The 21648-nt window shown below is 42.4% G+C and overlaps 2 protein-coding genes across 3 annotated transcripts; both read left to right on the forward strand.

The window, feature by feature from the left end:
• Positions 1 to 6436: 6436 nt before the first annotated feature.
• On the forward strand, positions 6437 to 11706 carry prss56 (serine protease 56). 2 transcript variants are annotated; one of them, XM_085378173.1, is made up of 14 exons: positions 6437 to 6536; positions 7757 to 7915; positions 8036 to 8290; positions 8382 to 8574; positions 8677 to 8785; positions 8882 to 9038; positions 9133 to 9275; positions 9379 to 9538; positions 9703 to 9891; positions 9998 to 10189; positions 10262 to 10458; positions 10737 to 11268; positions 11355 to 11461; positions 11533 to 11706. In XM_085378173.1, exons 1-14 carry the CDS (start codon positions 6437 to 6439, stop codon positions 11704 to 11706), a joined length of 2667 nt encoding a protein of 888 aa, XP_085234299.1. The 2 variants fall into 2 exon arrangements, with proteins under 2 accessions (XP_085234299.1, XP_085234300.1); XM_085378174.1 differs by having other exon boundaries at positions 8385 to 8574.
• A 1362-nt stretch (positions 11707 to 13068) lies between these two features.
• chrng (cholinergic receptor, nicotinic, gamma) lies at positions 13069 to 19895 on the forward strand. Its single transcript, XM_085377309.1, has 12 exons — positions 13069 to 13321; positions 14703 to 14839; positions 15112 to 15156; positions 15249 to 15373; positions 16184 to 16339; positions 16703 to 16800; positions 16926 to 17126; positions 18634 to 18748; positions 18824 to 18938; positions 19042 to 19306; positions 19439 to 19572; positions 19680 to 19895. The coding sequence occupies exons 1-12, from the start codon at positions 13069 to 13071 to the stop codon at positions 19893 to 19895; spliced, it is 1860 nt and encodes a 619-aa protein (XP_085233435.1).
• Positions 19896 to 21648: the final 1753 nt, after the last annotated feature.

A 21648-nucleotide genomic window follows, 5' to 3' on the forward strand; every position in this document is an offset into this window, starting at 1 on the left:
GCATGGGGTGATCTGGCTAACCTTTCTTCCCTGTGCCTTTAAATCCAGTATAACTGTAATTGTGTGAAAATGTAAATGTAAAAATGTTATTAATATGTTGCATTTTAAATAAATGATCACACTTGAGCAATCAAACAGTAATTAAAAAATCCCTATGATGTTTCTACAGCTAGCTAGCTTATTAGCTAGGCTAGCTTAGCTACTTAGCTGCGATGATTCTAGTTGCTCCTTTAGCTGACCGATATAGACTATATTCAGCCATTCAAATAATATATTGAGTACACCTAAACTGAAAATAATTATTTTATTGAAATGGAAAAACGTGAAGTATTAAATGTCTGCATATAATAACCGATTCATATTAACTGTCAGGCTAACTCCATTTTATTAATACAGCAGATCTAAAACAACAGAAATTAATCCAGCCTAAAGTGTTGGATCAGAAGAAGCTGAAAGCTTTGCAGAGTCCAAAGATGCCGAAGCTGGAGGAAAGCATACAAGCTAACAGCTTAAGCTAGTTAGCTGTAGAAGTAAAGATGGATTTCTTTGAAGAAGCTTAAAATAAGAATAATGACATTGGCCAGTTAAGTAACTTTGTATTAACAATTCAAAGCAAAAGCAGTTTCTTACTTTATTATTTTTATCAATATAGTCTAAGGAACACAGTCACTTACAGGCTTTAAATATCTAACACGATCTTATATAAGTAGTTTTGTTTTTTCGGTTTCTGTTATATAAAAACTGAAGATTATAAATTGAACTGGATCTTAGCAGAGGGTAAATACTCTACCAGACTGAACTGCAGAGCTATTAAAACAGGAGGTTTCACTGCTGTGACACTAGATGTCAGTCTTTACAAAGCTGCTGCTTGTGGATTCTCTTCTTGCAGCCTGTCTCCTTTTTCAGCTGGCTGCTAGTCTTTTTTCGTTTTTGATGCAACAAAGTGTGGCCTTATTTCAGTGATCAGGAGCCCAAAGCACGCAGCACAGAGAAATACACATTTTAGAGACAGACTGCCCGTTCCCTGCAGGTACATGAACCAGAAGATGCTAAGTAGTTTCAAAGCATTTAGCAAAGGGTGACTGAAAGAAAAAGCTTTTCACCCCTCACATGTGGCTCCAAGGTCAAAGATACAGATTCAGAGTATCCAATTTCAAACCATAGCTAAGCACAGTTTTATATCTCCGTGCCACTCTTTTAACAACTCCATCTATTTCCCTAAAAATGCAATATTTTATGAGAAGATCATGGGTGCGTGGTTGAATTATTATCAGGAAAGATGATCTGAGCTATGTTTCCACATAAACTTAATCAGCCATGTCATCATTCTCACTCCATTTACATAAATTGGAGATTTCATTATCGAACAGTTGGTGGTTAATGTGAACTTAATGGCAGTTAATGTGATTGTTGAGGTCATAATAGATCTAATTAACAACAATGTCTAACAATGACAGGCCTGTGCAGACGAGCTGCTTCTGCTTGACTATTGTCATGAGGTTCAAGTGTCTGTCTGTGCTGAAATGTTGGGAACCTCTTCTCCCTTGCGTACCCCACTGACCTAGATTTCAATTGTTTTCGGCCCGAGACAATGGGGGGGGGGAATGGTTTCATAACTGAACACAATACCTGGGAGTTTTTCAACACGATTGTTGTTAATGTCGCATTGTAGTGTGAGTTTGTGCTGTGCTGTGCATTGTGCGTTTTCTCAATGTAACCTGCTCAAGCAGCCAACCACAGAAAAGCCTGTGAACCCCTCAGTAAATCATTTGTGAACTGTTCAGCAGATGATGTGCATCCATGTGAATTTCTGCAGAGAAGCTAGTATATTCCTTGCTGCTTCTAACAGACCTCTCATATTTCCTCAATAAAACATTACTCTCCTGAGGAGTGTGGTGCTTTTAATATCGATTGCAGAGAAATATATTTTAGTCAGTGCTTCACTGAAGGCCTGAGACAGATGTAGACCACTGAATAACCTTAAATGCCAGCAGGTCCTAAAACTATACCAGCTACACTGATCTGTCCTGAAACCTGGGGAAGCTAACAATCTTAAAGTAGTCATTTATTCACTAGACCACAATCTGATCTTAATTTTGTTTGTTATGTGATAATAATAAAAAGCAGTTTTAAAAATACTGTTTAAATCCTGTCTTTATTGCGTCACAGAAAAGTGAAATTTCCATCCACTGTCTGGTTGAGTGCTGCAGTTTTAATTTAATTTAATTAATTTAATTAAAGCCCAGAGCTGCTAGTCAAATGCTCTTGATTCACTGTTCATCAGCTTAGGTGACCACCTCTATAAAAGCAGAGGCAGTTTGCTGGTCTAAAATATTCAAGTGTGTGCTAACACAACACTGAGTAGGAAATACTTCATTATTGATCTTAAATAGGAAGGGTTATAAGGCCATTTCCAAGCCATCTGAAGGCCATAATTCTATAGTGAGAAATAGTATTCACAAATGGAAAACATTCAAGAGAGTCGCCAGTTTTTCCAGGAGTGGACATCTCAGCATATTCACCCATGCAGTGTTCAGAGAAACTGCAAAACATGAGCCGTATCTCAGACTCTACATGCCTCAGTTAGCACGTTAAATGTTAAAGTTCATGACAGCAGTTAGAAAAAGACTGAACAAGCTTGTTTGGAAGGATTGTCAGCAGAAAGCCTCCTAAAGAGAAAAAAAAATGTCTTATGGATAGATGAGATCAAAGTGAAGATGTTTGGTCATGGTGCACAGTGCCACATTTGGAAAAGAAATCAAATACTGCGTACCAGCACAAATCACATCAGCTGTCAAGCACAGTAGTGGAGGGATGTTGATTTGGGCTTATTTTGCAGCCACAGCACTTTACAGTGTTAAACTAAAAGATTCTAGAGTCAAATGTGAGGCGTTCTGTCTGAGAGCTAAAGGTTGGCCCAAATTAAAATACAAAGGACAATGATCCCATGCACAGCAGCAAATCAGGCCTCAGCCTGATTGAAATACTGGAGATCTGTACATAGGTGAATGTCTGTAAAGCTCAATGAAAAGAAGCAACACTGAAAGGCACAGTGGGAAAAATTTCTACACAACCATGTGAGAGACTGATAGATACACAGTGAATGATTGCTTCAAGTTGCTCATGAAGCTGGGGTGTGCTTAGTTTCTCACATGACTACACAGAGTCCTGCAAAGCTTCTTTCTTTCTTTCTTCTTTCACACTCATAGATCCCAATAACAACAAGCAGAATGACAAAACCTTTGCCTTAAACTGAAGATCCTGAAATGTGTCAAAGGAACCGTTGGAGAACAGAACATCACAGATGTAGAAGTTGGCAGGGGGAAAAAAGAGAGCGCTCCATGTTTGGTAGATAGATGAAGGAAGATTCATCAAAAGGCAAATTAATCAAAGGACATCAACAGCAAATGGGGAAGGGATGAAAGAGTGCCGCCCGTTTGTTCAGTCCCGCTCTGCTCCTCCCGAACCTGCTCTCTGATCTCATCATGCCGCACGAGTGCATACAGGGGGCTGGAGCACAATGAGTACCACAAAACATATGCACATTAACAAATGTCTAAGCAAAGCTTGAAAAAGAAGAAGTGCAATTAGCGCAGTTTGTTTAACTCAGAGTGGTTTTTAAAGTCTCGTGTTTTCATATTTGACTGTTTGCGGTTTTCCAGTGTTTGAACTTACGTAAGCAGAAGCTTTGAAACATAAACACACAGTCACACACTAACACATAGTATATAATGCTGTCAGTGTGAACTGTCAGGGCTGGGTTGTGGCAGCAGTGGACGGCCCTCTTTGATAATGCTCTGCTAGATTGGGCAGCCGCTCTTTTTATCGTTCAGCCGGTTAGTTGGCTCAGAGTTGACTCCAATTTGTACTCCTCCTTTGGGTTTGTCAGCAGAGACCACTTTGTCCGTCCATCTAGACTGTGGCTCCATGTTGTCAGAACATGTTGAATTTTGTTTTTATTCAATATAATCACTCTTAAAAACTACTAAAGTTGGTTGTTATACCCCAGGAAGCTAAGGTAATGGGGGGAAAGCAACACAACTTGTTCAGTTTGAAAAAGGAGACATGAGGGTAAATTAGCCAATTAAATACATTTTTCTTACTAAGTAATCAAACAAAAGCTGCTATCACGATCAAAAGAAGAAAAGCCCAACAAAACCTAGAAGCTGATCAAAAGAGTAAGTCAAAACAGTTGAAAATTGCCAAAACACCCTCCTTGCCAAAACACACACACAGCTCACAAGCTGCAACACAAAGGCGCTCTAGTACTGGAGCTCGCCTCTCTGTGGCCTTAAGTACTCTGGCCTAATGGCTGGGTAGTCAGCTGTATAGTCACTGGTGACACCTAAGGCTGGAAAAGCCTCATTCACAACCAGAAGTTAAAGCAGGCAACTCAGGTGGTACATGTGCAGTAGCTGGAGTTGGGTGAGAAATTAGCTCAATCAGTGGACCTTAACAGATTTGAGCTAAATGGTTAATAAATAAATAAATGACAAAAAGAAAACACTGACCACGAAAATAAATACATATCTGATTTAAAATGATCGGTAATGGTCAAAAGAAGTTATAGAAACAGCTGAAACAGCCCACTTAAAGTGTGGCAATCAGTTGAAATTGTTGATGGGATGGAAACTGCTACAAGTGCTTAAACTAGCTTAACAGCTAGCTGTTAAATTGATTAGCGTAGTAACAACAATTAGTAGACAAATGGTTTAACTCAAGCCAGTAGTTATGGATAAATGGTTGAAGCAGTTTTCTAACCACAACTGATAAATGGTAAGCTGATTATTTATTTCTAAACATAAAGTGTAAGTTAAAAGTAGAACAGATCCAGCTTAAAAATAGATTAAATTAGTGAGCATGTTAGCTCCACTACAGGGATTTGGGACTATGCCTACATCAGATGAAACAGTATAGCTGTTTTTTCCAGATTTTAACAGCTGGAATAGCCTTAAAATGATTGTTCTCATCTTTAGATATCACTTAGCGACACTTAGCATTTATTGTTTATGCTCCTGAGTCTACACTGTACAACTGCAACTAATGACGTCACTTAACCACTGCCTTTATGCTGCATTAACCTTGTTTTTTTTAATAGGGGGCATAGTCCTGTTGATTTATTCATCTAATATTTTTACATAACAGTTTTATACTGAAGAGGATTAGGGGAAAAAAAGTGGGCACGTCTTTTTTTTTTTTCTTTTCCTGAATTCTGAGATTAAAGTCAGAATTCTGACTTTTTTCTCAGATTTTTTTCCAGTGGCCCTAATCCTCTTCCGTAGTTTTATCCCTTACATTTCACAAAATCTTATTGCTTGCCCTGTGTGGCATTTTCTCAAAAACCTATAAATATTCATTTTAAAAAAGTTTATAATGTAACATGTCTATGTAGTAGGAAATTGTTCTGACTTTTAACGTGCCCCTATTGTTTTGGCGGGTGAGAATATCACCATAATCTACAACATAATTCAAGTTGTGGTCTTAATCAAGGATTTCTCTTTTTCTTTAAAAAATACATCATGTTCCTGAGCAGTCTTTTACTGTATCTTTATGTAACAAAAGCAAAGTTCAGCAGAGAAAGACAAAAGTGATGTGAACTGACAATATTTTAATGGGGGGGATAAAAGACTGTAAGTGATCAATGGAGGCGGCATCCAAGTGATGCCCGGAGGACGGCTTTGATGTGGCCATCCTCAGAGGGACGCCTGGGACAATGCCCTCTTTGAGGGGCATGGGCAATGGCAGACACTTCCCTCTCCCTCGCTCCTGCTCTCTCACACTCAGCCTCCCTCTGTTTCCTGCTTCCTCCTGCAATACTATGACTCTTTGGTTTAGATGCTTATACTCTGCATCATTTACTATCCTTAACTGTATAACTTTCTCCCTCTTTCTATCGCATTAATTCAGACAACACCCCCTTCCTCAAAGCCCAGCCAATCGCTCTTCTTCCCCCCCTCCTCTGTATCTCTCTCGCTCCCTCACTCGGTCTTCTTTCATAGAACCAAGCCTCTTTGTAATGTCCAGCCTTGGCAAGTTGCGCCCGATTTGCTGTCACAGTCTTAATGAATTCATCTGTTTGTGTATTGGCCATGGGAGCATTTCTCCCTCCCTCTCCCTCTCTTTCCTATCCTCTACCCCCTCCCTCTTGCTTGTGGTGGTCCCCTGAGGGCTCTATATATACCAGGGACTACTCCAGGCATCTATTGTTCCTCTAAGTAAACTTACAGACAGATGCCCTGCACCACAGTTTGGGAAAGAGCCCAGAGAGTCAGGAGGAGGGAGACAGTTAGTGAATGCATAGAGCTGCCAGACAACAAGGACCTGGAAACACTGCAGACTCATCTCCAGCTCATCTGCATCCTCTTCAGTCGTTCTGTGTGTCTCTTGCCTGCCTGCTTCTTGCCACTGTGGAGTGGACGTCTGATGCTCTGACAGCATGCCGCTGCTGGTGTCACTGCTGCTTATGGGGCTGGACTGCTTGCTGGGAGCCCCAACAGGAAGAGAGGTCTACAGGATGCCCCAGAGTGCTCTTAAAGGTAAAACTGACCCATCATTTCTCATTGATGGCAGTTTGTGTTAAGAGTGGTCACAGCTGTAGCTATCTGTGACTATATTTAGGAGAGCTTATGTCAGATGTCTTCAGTAGCAAATGTGTCTCTTGCAGAAAACAAATAGTAATGCTTAAAGCATTAATACCTCTCAGTGAGTCAAACACAAGAAGAAACATCTGGGGATATTGCTAGTCTGAGTGAGATTCACCTTCAGTTTGGCACATGTACACATCTAATAAAAAAATCTAAAGTTTTGCTTTCATGGATTTTTAACTTCAATGCTTGAAAACAACACATTGTAAAGAGCACAAATGTAAATAATGAGTACTGACCAATTTCAGCACTACTCTTCAGGACCTGTTTGAAGCAGCAAACAGTTGTTTAAATTAATTTTATTAGTGCTGTGTGACCTTTAAATCCTACAGTAGAGCACAGTGTTGAGGGGCCTCTGGCCTTCTCTGGTTGAGGTGCTGAGTACAGCAGAGCCTTCATGCAAGTGACTGGTGATGGCAGTGTGATTGGAACACGGGACTATGGGTCCCAACGGCCCCGGGGCTGCCAGCCTGTGCCCTTAGGGCCTGTCCCTGCCCACCAGCCTCTGCCCGCTCAGCCTTGGCCTTCTAATTAAATCTTCAATCAGTATTGTTGTTGTTACTGGCGTATCCTGTGATGTTTTGCGGCACAGAGGGGGGCAGCAGGGTCGGTGGCCCGATTGAAGTGTGTCTGTAGAAGACTCACCAGGGCGCTGAGCGTGAGCTAGCTTCCCCAAAATGCTGCCAATGAGCTCAAAGAGCAGCATGAGAAAAAAGGGGGCTACTCACACACATACCAGAAAGCTGCACCAATTCATGTTAATGCTTACATACACTGTGTTCCCACAGCAAATGACTGTCTTCCTTATGATGACCTAGATGTCCTTCTTTTTAAAATCACTGCCACAAACTTCTCCTCAAAACAAAAATTGGGTCATTTTATTGATAATAATGCAAACAAGTCTCTGCATATGTGTTCAGGAAATAAAATCTCACAGTAGAACTGATTGAGTTTGGAATTCATCCCAGTGCAGTTCTGGACCTTGGAGGCAAATATCAGCGTATGTCATTGCACATCGGCTTGGCTGATTTATGTTGCTCATCTGTATTTTCTTCTCTTTTCTTGCACCTTTCCTTTCTCTTCTTTTCTTTTTCTTCCTGTCCTTCCTGCAGCTCTGTCTGATCGGGGCACTGTTGTGCTGGAAGCAGCCATGGCCAGTGCTCTATCCACTCTTGAGCGTGCAACGTCTGAGAGAAGCCGGGCTGAAGCCAGCTGCCGGGGTTGTGTTCCCTGTCTGTTTCAGAACTGCGGACAGCTGTCAGGGTCCTGCTGTGAGTGCAACATCATGCTTACTTGCCTGTTCAATCCTGATCACCTTTTAGTCACATCGAGTCACCGCTCCACCACCGCTATATCTTGGTGTGTCTTAGATGTCCCCTTCTTGTCAACAGCGTCTTCTTCCAATGCTCTATCAGAGCCTAGCTGTGAGGTCATCAGTAAGGCCCAGAAGCTTCAAGGTGAGGCAGAGAGGAGCTGGGCTCTGAGTCAGGCCTGTGCGTACTATCAGCATCGCTGCCCACCTGGTGAGGCGGACACGGAGAGCTGCATCAGGGTCATGGGGGAGAGCTGCAGCGCTCGCGTCCTCCAGTGCAGCCTGCTCAACACAATGCAGAACCTGGAACCGGCTATGCAGACGCACGTACAGGGTGAGCGGAGACATCTTTTTACACACGCAGAGGCATTAGATTTAATTGCTTTGCATCGTTTTTCACCAGCGATGCCTGTTCTCTGTCCCAGCAGCAGTGTGCGGTCAGAGGTCAGCCACAGTGCAAAATGTTACGCAGCCTCGCTCCAGGATTGTGGGCGGCTCTCCTGCACCTCCAGGCAGCTGGCCCTGGCTGGTTAACCTGCAGCTGGATGGTGCCTTGATGTGTGGAGGGGTTCTGGTGGACAGCTCCTGGGTGGTCACTGCCGCACATTGTTTTGCTGGGTTAGTGTGCATGTGTGACTATTTTCTTTGCAAAGACAGATGAGATAGTAGTCAAATTCACAGCATTTAGCATTTGTTAAAACTGTCTTTTGACCTCTGCAGCAGCCGTAGCGAGAGCTACTGGACAGCTGTCGTAGGTGAGTTCGACATCACCAAGACTGACCCTGATGAACAGGTTCTCAAAGTGAATCGCGTCATCCCCCATCCGAAGGTAAAAATCCAACGTGCGGGATCATAGCTTTTAGTATTTTAATTAATCACAGATTTATTGATCAGGGGCAATAACAGGTCTGTCACGTCTCTGCAGTTCAACCCAAAGACATTTAACAATGATATAGCACTGGTGGAGCTGACTTCTCCAGTGGTCCTGTCTCAACACGTCACCCCAGTGTGTCTTCCTTCTGGTATGGAGCCCCCCACTGGCAGCCCGTGTCTGGTGGCAGGCTGGGGCTCCCTCTATGAAGGTGAGTTCAGTATCCTATAGACACACTGTGTCATGCTAGCCTCAACTTATTTTTGTATCCTACCAAATCAATAATGGTGTATTTTTGTCCACAGATGGCCCATCTGCTGATGTGGTGATGGAGGCCAAGGTGCCCCTGCTGCCTCAAAGCACCTGTAAGAGTGCTCTTGGCAAAGAACTGGTCACCAACACTATGCTTTGTGCTGGTTATCTTTCTGGAGGCATAGACTCTTGTCAGGTGGGCACATTAGAATTTCTGGGTTTTCTTTTTGAATTATCTTTATCAGTTACTGAAGTGGCACCACTTTAATTCATTGCAAACCATAAACTATCACCTACAGGGAGATTCTGGCGGCCCCCTGATCTACCAGGACCGAATATCTGGTCGATTTCAGCTCCATGGCATCACATCCTGGGGAGACGGCTGTGGAGAGAAAGGCAAGCCCGGCGTTTATACGCGGGTGTCTGCCTTCTCTGACTGGATTCAGGCAGAGATACAAAGTAAGTTGTGTATTTATATCAATATAAAGTAATCTGACATAACCTCGCTTTACCGTAAAAGTAAACTCATCTGAGTAATTTGAAAAGTATTATCAGTGGCTACTCCGTAATACTGACATACTGCACTTCATCATGAAATCATCACTTCTACTTCTTCTTTTTAGAGTCATTTGGGAGCCGTGAGCCTACATGTCCAGAGCTTCTAAAGACAACTGAAATGACAGAAGAAGAACAGAGGTCAGAGTTCAGCTCTCTGTGTCGCTTCTATAAACTGACCTGTCCTTCTGGTCAGTCTGCCAGCGCTTGCAGCCGACTGGCCGAGGACAAATGCCTCACCCGCTTCAAGAAATGCCGTGAGTACTTTTATTTGAAACGCCTGGCTTCATGAATGTACAACAAATACCTGATATACTGTTTGCGCTGAGTTTTCTGATCTTTCATTCTCTCTCCATCATCTAGAGTTGCACTCATTCTTGCAGACCCTGCTGGACTTGCTCCAGAGGGCCGAGGACTACATCAGGGACAAAGTGGACTTGACTTTCTTCACCCAGACTCTGCCTCAGCTTGTGGAGCATATCTACAGCACAGCTTTCACTCACACCAGAGAGAGGCGGGACCTAGGCCTGAGCCACAGTCTTAAACAGATTGAAGGTACATGACTGACAGAGGATGCCTGTCATGTTTTGCTGCTTGCTGCTGTAACAGGTGTTTTATTACTTGCAGAACAGCTAGGTGGTGCTGTGGTGCCAGCAGAGGAAGGCCCTTCTCCAGTTCCCCCAGCCTTATTCACAGACGTCGGGGCGTTGGTGGATGACTGGGAGAAATACCTGAGAAGCATGGCCGATGATGTGGATGAACAAAACCCTGACACAGATATCTCCTCCAAAATCAGGAAGCAGGAGGACAACCTTTTCTTGCAGGTGCGCTGTTTAATGCTCAAGAATAAAGTGATGCATGGTTTATCTTACACAGACGACAATTTGAATTGTATATGTGTTTAATTTAATGAATAACTGCATGTGTACAAAGTAAACTGTGGTTAATTACAGCACAAAACAAATCCCAGTAAGATAAAACAATGAAAATCAAACCTAGGGAGGGTTAATGTGAGTTTCTTTCAGCTACGGCTTCACTTTGTTTCCGTATGTTTTAATTTCAGCTTAATCTGAACATCAAAATCTATTTTTAATGTCTCCAGACACAGGACTCCTTTCTGCAGCAGCTCGAGGGAGAATATCAATCCATCATCTCAGCTCTGCGTTCCAAACTGGACTCCAGAGCTGCTCCTCCCATCCTGCACTTGGACACAGTCTACCTTCAGGAGGAGTCTCCGTCTGTCTTTACTCCATCCACTGGAGCGCCGGACCACACCCACCCACCCTCGTCTTCCTGGGTATCACAGAAGCCTTGGTCACTTCTGACAGCGTTCATAAATGATGTTAAGAATTTAAAGGCACAAAGTAGGATTGCCACAGAAGCAGGATCGCAGAGTGAAAGCTCATTTAGTGAAGAAGCTACTGCTAATGAAAAACGGAGAGGCGCGTCAGAGGATTTGACATTTTCTGAGAATGGAGACAGCACAGAGTCAACAACTGTTCTCCAGCCAGTCACTGAGAGCGCGCCCACAGAGACCGCTGACCTCAGACAGGCTGCTGTCAAGCCTTTAATTCTTCACAGAAAATACAGGAGCCTTGTTCACAGGAGGCAAACGACCGGCGCCAACATGAAAAGTGTGTGCCACATCTTTATTCAGACAAGTTTCATTACATATATTCCAAAATGCATGTGCTCAAGTGTGTTTGTTTCCCCCCTGTAGTTTGTCCTGGAGTGAGAGAGTCTTCACAGAAAGTCAGCCAAGTCAGAGACTCTTACAGCTGGGTGTTAAACATCCCGAGCAAGAATCTCCACATGAACTTCCAGGAGGTAAGTCCCAGTAAGATGCATGCAATATTCTTTTTGAAACAGCCTTTTAATGAGCTCTCTCCTTTCTTCAGGTGTTAGTTGATCTGGGCTCCAAGAATGACCGAGGACTTTACCAAGCGCGGGTCAGAGCTGTAGTTGGAGGACGACCTTTGACCTTCTACAGTCTTGTGGGCCTAGAAAACGATTCTTTCTACCGCAGCGTGCCGAGGATCATCGCTTTGGCACTGGAGGCTCTCAAGTCGTAACTGCTGCCAACGCTAAAAAGGAGAGATGATGGCAGAAAGCCTCTCCAAGTCAACTGAGAAGCTTTTAACAGACAGATGCGTTGAAAGCGCGCACAGACTTTACTTCTTGCCTCTGCTGTTTCCTGACTCTAAACGAAAAACATGAATGTATCAACCCACTTACTGACCACCGGTCACACCACAAGCTTTTGTATGTGGTTGTAGACGCAGCCTTGTCTAACGTATGAACCCGAACAAAAATGATAAGTTATTCATATTGTCTTTTACAAAGGTTGAGCCTCTTGTAAAGCACATACGTGCTATATATATTATGTAATGTTTATTCTTGTAATATTTATTTGTATAGAGAAAAGTATTTGTATTTTTGTAAAAAAACAAAACAAAAATTAAGGTCTATAAATAAAAAAGTTATTAATGTTATGGGATGCTGTGTTTATTGTAAGGAAAGATTGAGTTAGCAGTAATGCAGCTTCTGATCTTCCCGTCTTTGTGACCCCACATTCATTGGTTTCACCCTTTGAGCAGAGCTTTACGGTCAGTGCAGCAGCTGTTACTGTGATGACAAGAACCTCCGTGATTTCTCTTCTTAAGATGGGTAATTTTAACAGGATCCAGAAATACACCACCCTCTAGAGTCTCTTATTGTCTGTCATTATCCACAACTGGCAAGTTTAAAGGAAGTGGCACTCTTTGAGCAGCAAACAGGCCCCCATTATTGCTTTGTGTTGACTTTTGCTTCTCTAATCCTGTATTTGAGTCTTTAAACAATCGGTTGAATTAAGCCGGTACTTAACGTTGTGATCACAGACAGGTAATTTCCCAGAAAAGGAACATACAGGGGCAAGACAGCTGAGTAAACACAGATACATACCTCTGTTACATCACATTAACTCCTGCTTTTGACCTGCGTGCTTAAGTGTGTGTATTTTTGTGACAAACATGCACGTACACACACACAAGTCATGACAGGACACAAATGTGCTGGCATCCAGGGCCTGGCCACTCATCACAGACGCTGTGCTGTAAATGGACAAGACTTCCCACCTGTTGTCTTCTCTGCTGTTTGTCAGTTTTTTTTAGTTTCTGGCTTGTTGTGCTCTTTCTCTCTTTAACACCAGATCTGTCTAATCCCTCTGTTGTAAAGAATAGATTTAACTGAGACTATAAAACTGAGAGTTTTAGATATCAGTGCTGGGCCGAGTGTGCTTTGAGTTCATTACAGAGAATTGCATTCATGTAACTGAGCAACAATAGACAGGTGCACCGAACAGAATTATAATGCGACATGTTTAACACTGGAGGGCAGCCATGGACAGAGTACAATGCTCAAACTATGGGTGTGTGTCTGTGTGACAGCTGGCTATGCCGTGCTGGAAATCCACTTTTGGATTTTACCCTAACAATCACCCAGTCACCAACCCCCAACCTTCAGCCTTCCCGTCAACCCGAGCTTCGACCTCTGGTGGGAAGCACACACGGGTGCCCGAGTCCGTGCGTGTCACATTAGTGGTTGAGGGTTTGTCTGGGACAGCACTGCACAAAGACACGCTGATGGACTTTGGAGCTCCGTGCACTCTGCCACTCTTTATTGGAGTGTTGGTGTTTTGTGCCACAGGTAGGAACACTAAGGAGCCACTGCACAGTTTGAGGGAAGCAGTTTGGGTTTCTTGTTGCTGTGATTTGCATGCTGTTGTTTTTGAAGACCAAAGATGCTGCTGAGTGTTGCTTAGAAACAATATGCTTTTTTTTTTTAGCAGTCTATTATTTTCACTAATTCTCACTGTGTTTGCATTCAAACAAAGTGCAGTACACTGAAAAGCACTGATCACCAGACTGTACAGACCATGTGTTGTTGGCATTTTCACTGGTAAATCTCAAAACATCTGTTCTATCTAAAAGATCTAATATACATTTGTCAGTGCACACAGTCCCACTCATTTTGTTATGCTGATACTATACATGTGTTCTCTTTCACAGTCGACTATTAGTCTGGTAACTACATTTTTAAAAAATTATTGAATATTTGAAATATACATTTTAATAGTCATTACTACTTTGTTTTCTCGGGCACCAAAGGACAATTAAAAGCTTTCCTCCATAAGACAGTTTGAAATTGTTTTTAATGACTTTTTTTGTTTTTTGTTATTTTTCCAGTTTGTTAGTAAACTGAAATAATCTTTTGTGCGCTGGTGGTTTTTACAAAACAAATATTTTTATAATGTAGTTGTCTCTTCATTGATCATTTGATTATTACGACAAAGTTTCTCTGGGAAATTAAACTTTGTCAAAACATTCACGAGAGACTGTTTTTACCCGTGCACTTCAGCAGTTTTTTTGTTAGGCTTCCATAATGTTGGGGAGATGAAAGAAGTAAGTAGAGATACCTAATCTTCTGGCTTAATAAGTTCTGAAGCCTACATTTCCCATCATGCAGCTCAATAGCATTTTTAATCAAATGCCCATACCTCCTATATACTAACTTCTTTCATCCAGTTTTTAAAGCAGGCTGTTTGTTAATAATTTTGCCACAAATCGAAACCGCGGTAACCATGTTGTAATCTCAAACGTCACAGTAGAGCTGATGCAACTATGGAGCAAATATTTCTTATGACGAGCAGACAATGCAAGAGATACGATCGAAAAGCTGCGGGCATCATCACATAAACATAAAAATCTCTACACAAGACTTCTGGACTTATTTCAGCACGGATGCTACATCTGCTTCACTTCATAGAAGTTCCATTGTGTCCCCTTGCATTTGTGTCTCTAACAAGTTACAAAAATAAAATCAGATGTACTGGAAGACATCTGGACGTGCCTGAGAAGATCTTGACCAGAAGATCAGTCGAATTCAAATCTTTTACAACTTACTATCTTTATTTGCTGATTCCCACAGCTTTTTGGATTGTCTGGCTATTTTACCTGCTATAAAAATGCGCAGATCGACCCTTTAAATCAACCTGCTTTGTCGTGGCTGTTCATGTTCTTGTGCGCAGCCTCGGCAGCCAACCTTGAAAGGGAGCTGTTTAAGGATTTGATGAAGGGCTACAACAAGAACGTTCGGCCCATGGAGAAGAGTGGAGACATCACTAAAGTCTCCATCAAGATGACGCTCACCAACCTCATCTCTCTGGTGAGTAGAGCTTGTCCTGGTGCGTATGATTAGCCAGTGATGACCCTGACCAAAACCCTAATTCTCACATTAGACAATCAGGATACATCATTTTTATTTTTATTAAATTATTCTCCCACGCCATGAGCAAAGTCTAACTGACACACATCAAAAATGTAATATTTTCGTCTTCAAAACGTAGGACAGGCTAGGGTTAGAGTTGGGTTATCATCTATAATGACCTCAGAGGGTTATTGTCTATGGTTGCAATGTTTACCAAACTGTGTCCTCAGAATGAAAAGGAGGAGGCCCTGACCACCAACGTCTGGATCGAAATGGTAACTTTTGGAGGTCCTTTTTTAGCTTCTTTCAAAAATACCCAGTTTATGCATTCGAAAAGAAGTCAAACCTGCAGTGTTTCTGTGTGTAGCAATGGTGCGACTACAGGCTGAGATGGGACCAGTCACCCAGGTCAGCTCTGTATGGGAACATCACCTCTAGTCTGCGTGTCCCCTCCAAAAGCATCTGGTTGCCTGACATTGTACTGGAGAACAAGTGAGTGAATCCACCTTCAGATATGAATTTTCCATTGAGATATGAGTTTTAATGGTTAGGCAGCCATCATGATACGTCTCTGAGGACTTTTTTGGGCTGTTAGTTGAAGCATTCTAAAATATTAATTAACAATAAATTCATTTTCAGGATAAATGGGAACATTAAAAATGCATTCATACAATCACCCATCAAATCATAGTTGATTCTGATATTTGTTTATTCAGGAGACCTGTGGGTTAAATCAGGTTTCTCTGGACTAACCAGTCTGCTTAAAGCCTTGTAAATGCACCTAAAGTACTTTGAAAGTAAACCAAACAACATGTGGGAGGCGAAGAAAGCATTCACCAAAGATGTAGCTGCCTTTTTTTTAAACAAAACTTCGGTTCTGTTTTCTTTGAGCTGCACCAACCCTAGTGAAAGGTAAACATTACATCGTGTTTCTAAAATCTCCTTTCCTCTGTGCTCGCCGAGGAGAAGCACAGTGGTGCAAAAATGGAAGCAAAGGGCAGAGTTTAGGTAAAAGAAGTCATGAGTGAACTTCAGATAGCGCTTTCAGGTTCTGCACTCTCACACTGTTAGAGGCAGATTTCGTTTTTAATACTATTGCAATCATTTAAAAACACATATTATCACATTATGATGACAGATGTATTTGTTTCCAGGTAAAGTTTCTCTTATCTAAGATAAATCTACAAGCCTGTACGTGTGAAATCATGAATGAGGCCTGATGTGTGCATGCGTGCACGAATGTATGCAATTAACTGCAGATAAACCATACACCATCTTTCTCATCTTCCTTCTGGTCCGTAGCATTGATGGACATTTTGAGGTAGCTCTTTACTGCAATGCACTGGTGTCTCCTGATGGCTGTGTGTACTGGCTGCCTCCTGCTATTTACCACAGCGCCTGTGCCATCACTGTGAACTATTTTCCCTTCGACTGGCAGAACTGCACCATGGTCTTCCGGTAAGAGATCAGATGGGACTTGATCTGTACAAAACGCAAGCAAGCAAGGAGATGGTTGTCCCTCCCCCAGCCTGGTGCTGCCGGAGGTATTTTGTTAAAAGGGAGTTTTGCCTTCGAACTGTCACCAAGTGCTTGCTCATCGGGGGTTTTCTCATTGCTGGGGTTTTCTCTGTATTATTATAGGGTCAACCCTTTATGTAATTTCTTCTTATATAAATAAAATTTAATTAAAGGCATGACATGTAAAAAGAATCCAGAGTGTCTAAATCAACAGCAATCAGCTTCCTTCAGTCATGTTACCTTCTTGCTCTTGAAGGTGTTGACTGGTCGACTCTGACCGCATGTTCTGTGCCATGTGTTCAGCTCGCAGACTTACAGCGCCAATGAGATCGAGCTGGTTCTCACAAAAGAAGATGACGTCACATTAGAGTGGGTGGATATCGACCCAGAGGCCTTTACAGGTATTTGAAGAATAGATTTGAAATTAGTGAACACAATAAAGACATCCATTGGTTCATATAAAGAAGAAGAAACTTTTTTTCTTGTGATAAAAGACTATTAAAGACTTTTATTTTGTGTTTTTTAGAGAATGGAGAGTGGATTATCAGACACAGACCAGCCAAGAAGGTGATCAACACTCAGTACACCAAAGATGACCTGGAGTATCAGGAGCTGGTCTTCTTTCTTATCATTCAGAGGAAGCCTGTCTTCTACATCATTAACATTATTGCTCCCTGTGTCCTCTTCTCCTCCCTCGGCCTGCTAGTCTACTACTTACCTGCCAAAGGTTCTTCTTCTTACTTTGTGTAAAGTGTGATCATAAACCCATCAGGCATAACATCATGACTATCTGCCTAGTACTGTGGTGGTCCATCTTTTGCTGGACTCCACTAGAGCCCTGAAGGTGTGCTCTGGTATCTGGCACCAAGATGTTAGCAACAGATCCTTTAGTCCTAAAATGTTTCATGGCAGGGCCTCCATGAATTGGACTTGTTTGTCCAGTACATCCTACAGATCCTCGACTGGACTGAGATCTGGGGAATTTGGAGGCCAAGTCAACACCTCAAACCTGTTCTTGTGCTCCTCAAAGTATTCCTGAAACATTTGTGTCAGGAAGCACTATCCTGCTGAACGAGGCCACAGCCATCAGGGGATACTGTTTCCATGAAAGCTTTTTCATGGTCTGCAACAATCTTTACATAGGTGGTATATGTCAAAGTAACATCCACATGGATGGCAGGACCCAAGGTTTCCCAGCAGAACATTGCTCAAAGCATAACACTGCCTCCACCAGTTCACCTTCTTCCCATAGTGCATCTTGGTGCCAGGTGTTTCCCAGGTAAGTGATGCACACACACCCGGCCGTCCACGTGATGTAAAAGAAAAAGTGATTCATCACACATGGCCACCTTTTTCTATTGCTCTGTGATCCAGTTCTGACGTGCACATGCCCATTAGACTGGGGGCATCATGCAGCTATGCAATGCTTCTTCCTTTTAAAAGGGAGTTTTGCCTTCCCACTGGCACCAAGTGCTTGCTCATAGGGCGTTGTCTGATTGTTGGGGTTTTCTTTGTATAATTGCAGGGTCTTTACAATTAAAGCACATTGAGGCGACTGTTGTTGTAATTGCAATATAAATAAAATGTATTTGAATTGAACTGTAAGGAATTTTGGAGTGAATATGTAGGTCTGAAGCCCCATATGCAACAAGCTACAATGGACTGTGCATTCTAACACTTTTCTATCAGAACCAGCATGAACTTCTTCTGCAGTTTGAACTACAGGAGCTCGTCTGCTGGATTGGACCCCACGAGCCAGCCTTTGCTGCCCATGTGTCAGTGAGCCTTGGCTGCCTATGACCTTGTTGCTGGTTCACCACTGTTTCTTCCCTGGACCACATTTGGTCTGCAGACCAGTAACAACTCATAAGAGCTGCAAAATATGAGATGCTCTGACCCAGTCGTTTAGCCATCACAATTTGGCCCTTGTCAAACTTGCTCAAATCCTCATGCTTGCACATTTTTCCTGCTTCTAACCTCAACTTTGAAGACAAAAAGTTTACTTGGTCCCTAATATAGCCCATCCACTAACAGGTGCCATGATGAAGACATAATTAGTGTTATTCACTTTACCTGTCATAATGTTGTGCCTGTTGATGTACGTAGACAGTGAGTCAGGATTTTATTCATACTTTGACCTATGATCATAGAAATACAGTGACGATCTAGCCGTTGATGCATACATTAGGTCAAAACTGCACCACCCTGACTGAGTGCTGGTTTTGGTTTTACAGCTGGTGGTCAGAAGTGCACCATGTCTATTGTGACTCTTCTGGGCCAGACTGTGTTCCTCTTCCTCATTGCTAAGAAGGTTCCAGAGACTTCTCAAGCGGTGCCTCTTATTGGAAAGTAAGCGGCTGATTTTCAGATTTCAGCTCAGAGTTTTAGGTTTGTGTTGAAAATGATACGAACATTTGACCGCAGGTATCTGATGTTTGTGATGTCGGTGACCACCATGGTAGTGATAAACAGTGTCGTAGTCCTCAACGTATCCCTGAGAACCCCAAACACTCACAAAATGGCAGACAAAGTCCGGAAGGTGAGGCTGTGTCTGAATCATTTGAATATCTTTTAAAGCTGCTCAATGAAGGGAACACGTCTATTTAGCTGTGATTTCATCTTAAACACCGTGTCACCCTCAGATCTTCCTAAACATCCTGCCTCGCCTACTTAGGATGCAGATGCAACCCTGGACACCAAACGCCGGCCATGCATCAGAAATGAGAAATGGTGAAACTGTGTCTGCAGGCAGGAATGGTGTCCACCTGGTTCCCTGCCGTCGCCGCAGCTCTATCACTGTCATCACTAAGGCGGAGGAATACGTAATGAAAACAGCTCGGTCTGAGCTCATGTTTGACAAACTCAGAGGGAGAAATGGATTGATGAAATCAGTGCTGGAGAAGCTACGTAAGTATTTGAAAGAGTTTGTTACACATTCTTTTTAAATTATTTGTAAAACTTTTGACAGTTTAGGTTATCCTTTGAAATGCATAAATATAACACGTAAATATATGGCTTTTTGTGAATATATGACTCCAGATGATGGGCTGGAGGGGGGTACAGCACAGCACCTTGTTAATAGTCTAGCAAAGGCCAGTCCAGAGCTGAAGCAGTGTGTGGTCTCCTGCAAACACATCGCTGAGACTGCAAGACAGCAGAATGACTTCCAGAGTGTATGCTTAACCATTTTACTCTTTGCACATTTGCAATGGACATTTAGATGAGGTCTTAGTTGGGAATGCCAGAGCTAATAGCAATGTATCATCTCACTCAACCGCAGGAAAATGAAGAATGGTTCCTGGTTGCCCGTGTCATCGACAGGGTCTGCTTTATTGTCATGGTGTTGGTGTTTTTTATCGGCACTGTTGGCATCTTCTTGATGGGCCACTTCAACCAGCCGCCCTCTACACCTTTTCCTGGGGATCCAAAGAAGTATCTCCCTCCACTACACAACATTACTGCTGTAGCAGGAATGGAAACAAACGCCTTAGGGTGAACCAGGGAGAAAATGTTTGATGTTATCACTTTAGCCAGAGTGAGAATCTGACAGCCTTCATTAGTGATCTTTCACTAATGACTATGATACAAAGAATGGAGAAGATGCAGCTGTATGTGTTTTCTGCACAGGTGCCTGCTGTGGGGCTGCGGACGATCACAGAAGCAAGTACAATCCACTGCACCATTGTGTGAATGCATACTGTATCAGCTGTCCTGGCTGTTGAGATTGTTTGTGTTGCATTTAATGCTGTAGAAGATGGTCTCCTTACTTACATCTCAGTGTTTGCTCTAAGTGCTGTTCATTTTTAACAAAACTATGGGCACAAGCCACGAGACATGGTGTCGACCACAGATTTCATTCGTTGTACGAGAATCTTTCTTTTTATCAATAAAAGCATTTTAATTGTATGATTTTTGTGACTGAGTCATTTTTGAGGCCAGTGGAAAGTTTCGGCCCCCACCCCTCCACTCCCAAACCTGCCACTGAAGCACAAATATCCTGCACAGCCCCCCTCCTCTGGAAGCATTTCAATTACATGACTGAGTGGTGCCTTTCTACCCCAACAAAAGGCAGATCCGGCTGGTTGGGATGGAAACAGAGTCGTTTTGAGATGGAGCTGAAGTCCGAAAACACTCACAAAGCCAAACACTGCTATGTGAATAGCCACACAAACACACGGGGGGTAAGAAGGCTTAGTCCCTCCAGATAATGATAACTCATGAAGGCTCGCCTGGTTTCTTGCTCGTAACACTTAGATGATCCGAGTCTGTGGAGGATGAACACTGATGGTAAGCAGGCCTGTGATGCTCTTTTGTGCTGTTTTCTTTCTTTCTAATCTCTTATTGGAAATACATGATAAGTAAAGGCTCCAGGAAGATCTTAGCCAGTATAGAAACTCTTGAGCTATCAATGTTTATACAAGGGAGCTTCGGTTTGATGCTGTGAGCTGCTACTCGCAGCTGCAGGCTGGGTGAGACAGGAATATTAACGTGTGATCTGAATGTGAAAAAGTATTAAGCTATTGCAAGGAGGATGTTAATATTGATACCAGGGAACTGCCAAGAAACACAGTACAGGAGAAGGAAAGCTCCTTTTTTCCCCTATCAAACTTTTGATCACAACATAAAAATTTATTAAATTTTAAATTACAAGCTTACATGATAAAGATCTATTTGCTATGATTTTGAGACCGTTTTAGTGGATGTTTTATCATTTTGTCAGATTAATATTTAGTATTTAAGGCACAACACCAGCTCCAAAAAGTTGTGATGCAATTGTTTGAAAATCTGATAAACCTACATTTTCTTAACAATAGAACAATGAAAACATATCAAACGTTTAAACTGAGAAAATGGCTCCGAAAATTGGGGTGGGCAAAAGGCTGGGAAAGTAAGTGGTACTCAAAGGAAACAGCTGGAGGAACATTTTACAACTAATTAGGTTAATTGCACCATTAAACAAAAATATGACAAAGATCCAGCAGTGCTGAGCAGATATGATCGTAGCTTTTCTAAAAGTGCAGCAGGTGGTCTTCTCAGTACCCAGATGTCTACCGGCTGTTATTAAAAGAAGGGGGGATGCTACACAGGGTAAACATGGCCCTGCTCACAGCTTTTTTAATACATGTTGCTGCCATGTTCTGTTTTTATTTACATTTTACACACTTTCACAACTTTTGGGGGAATTTGGTTTGTAAATAATGAAAGATGTGTGTGGATTTTCTTCTTTAAGCACCTACTATACTTTATTT

Source organism: Diplotaxodon limnothrissa, linkage group LG18, assembly GCF_057381915.1.
Source record: "Diplotaxodon limnothrissa isolate DT_005_m linkage group LG18, D_limnothrissa_male_GT1.1, whole genome shotgun sequence".
Taxonomy (NCBI): Eukaryota; Metazoa; Chordata; class Actinopteri; order Cichliformes; family Cichlidae; genus Diplotaxodon; species Diplotaxodon limnothrissa.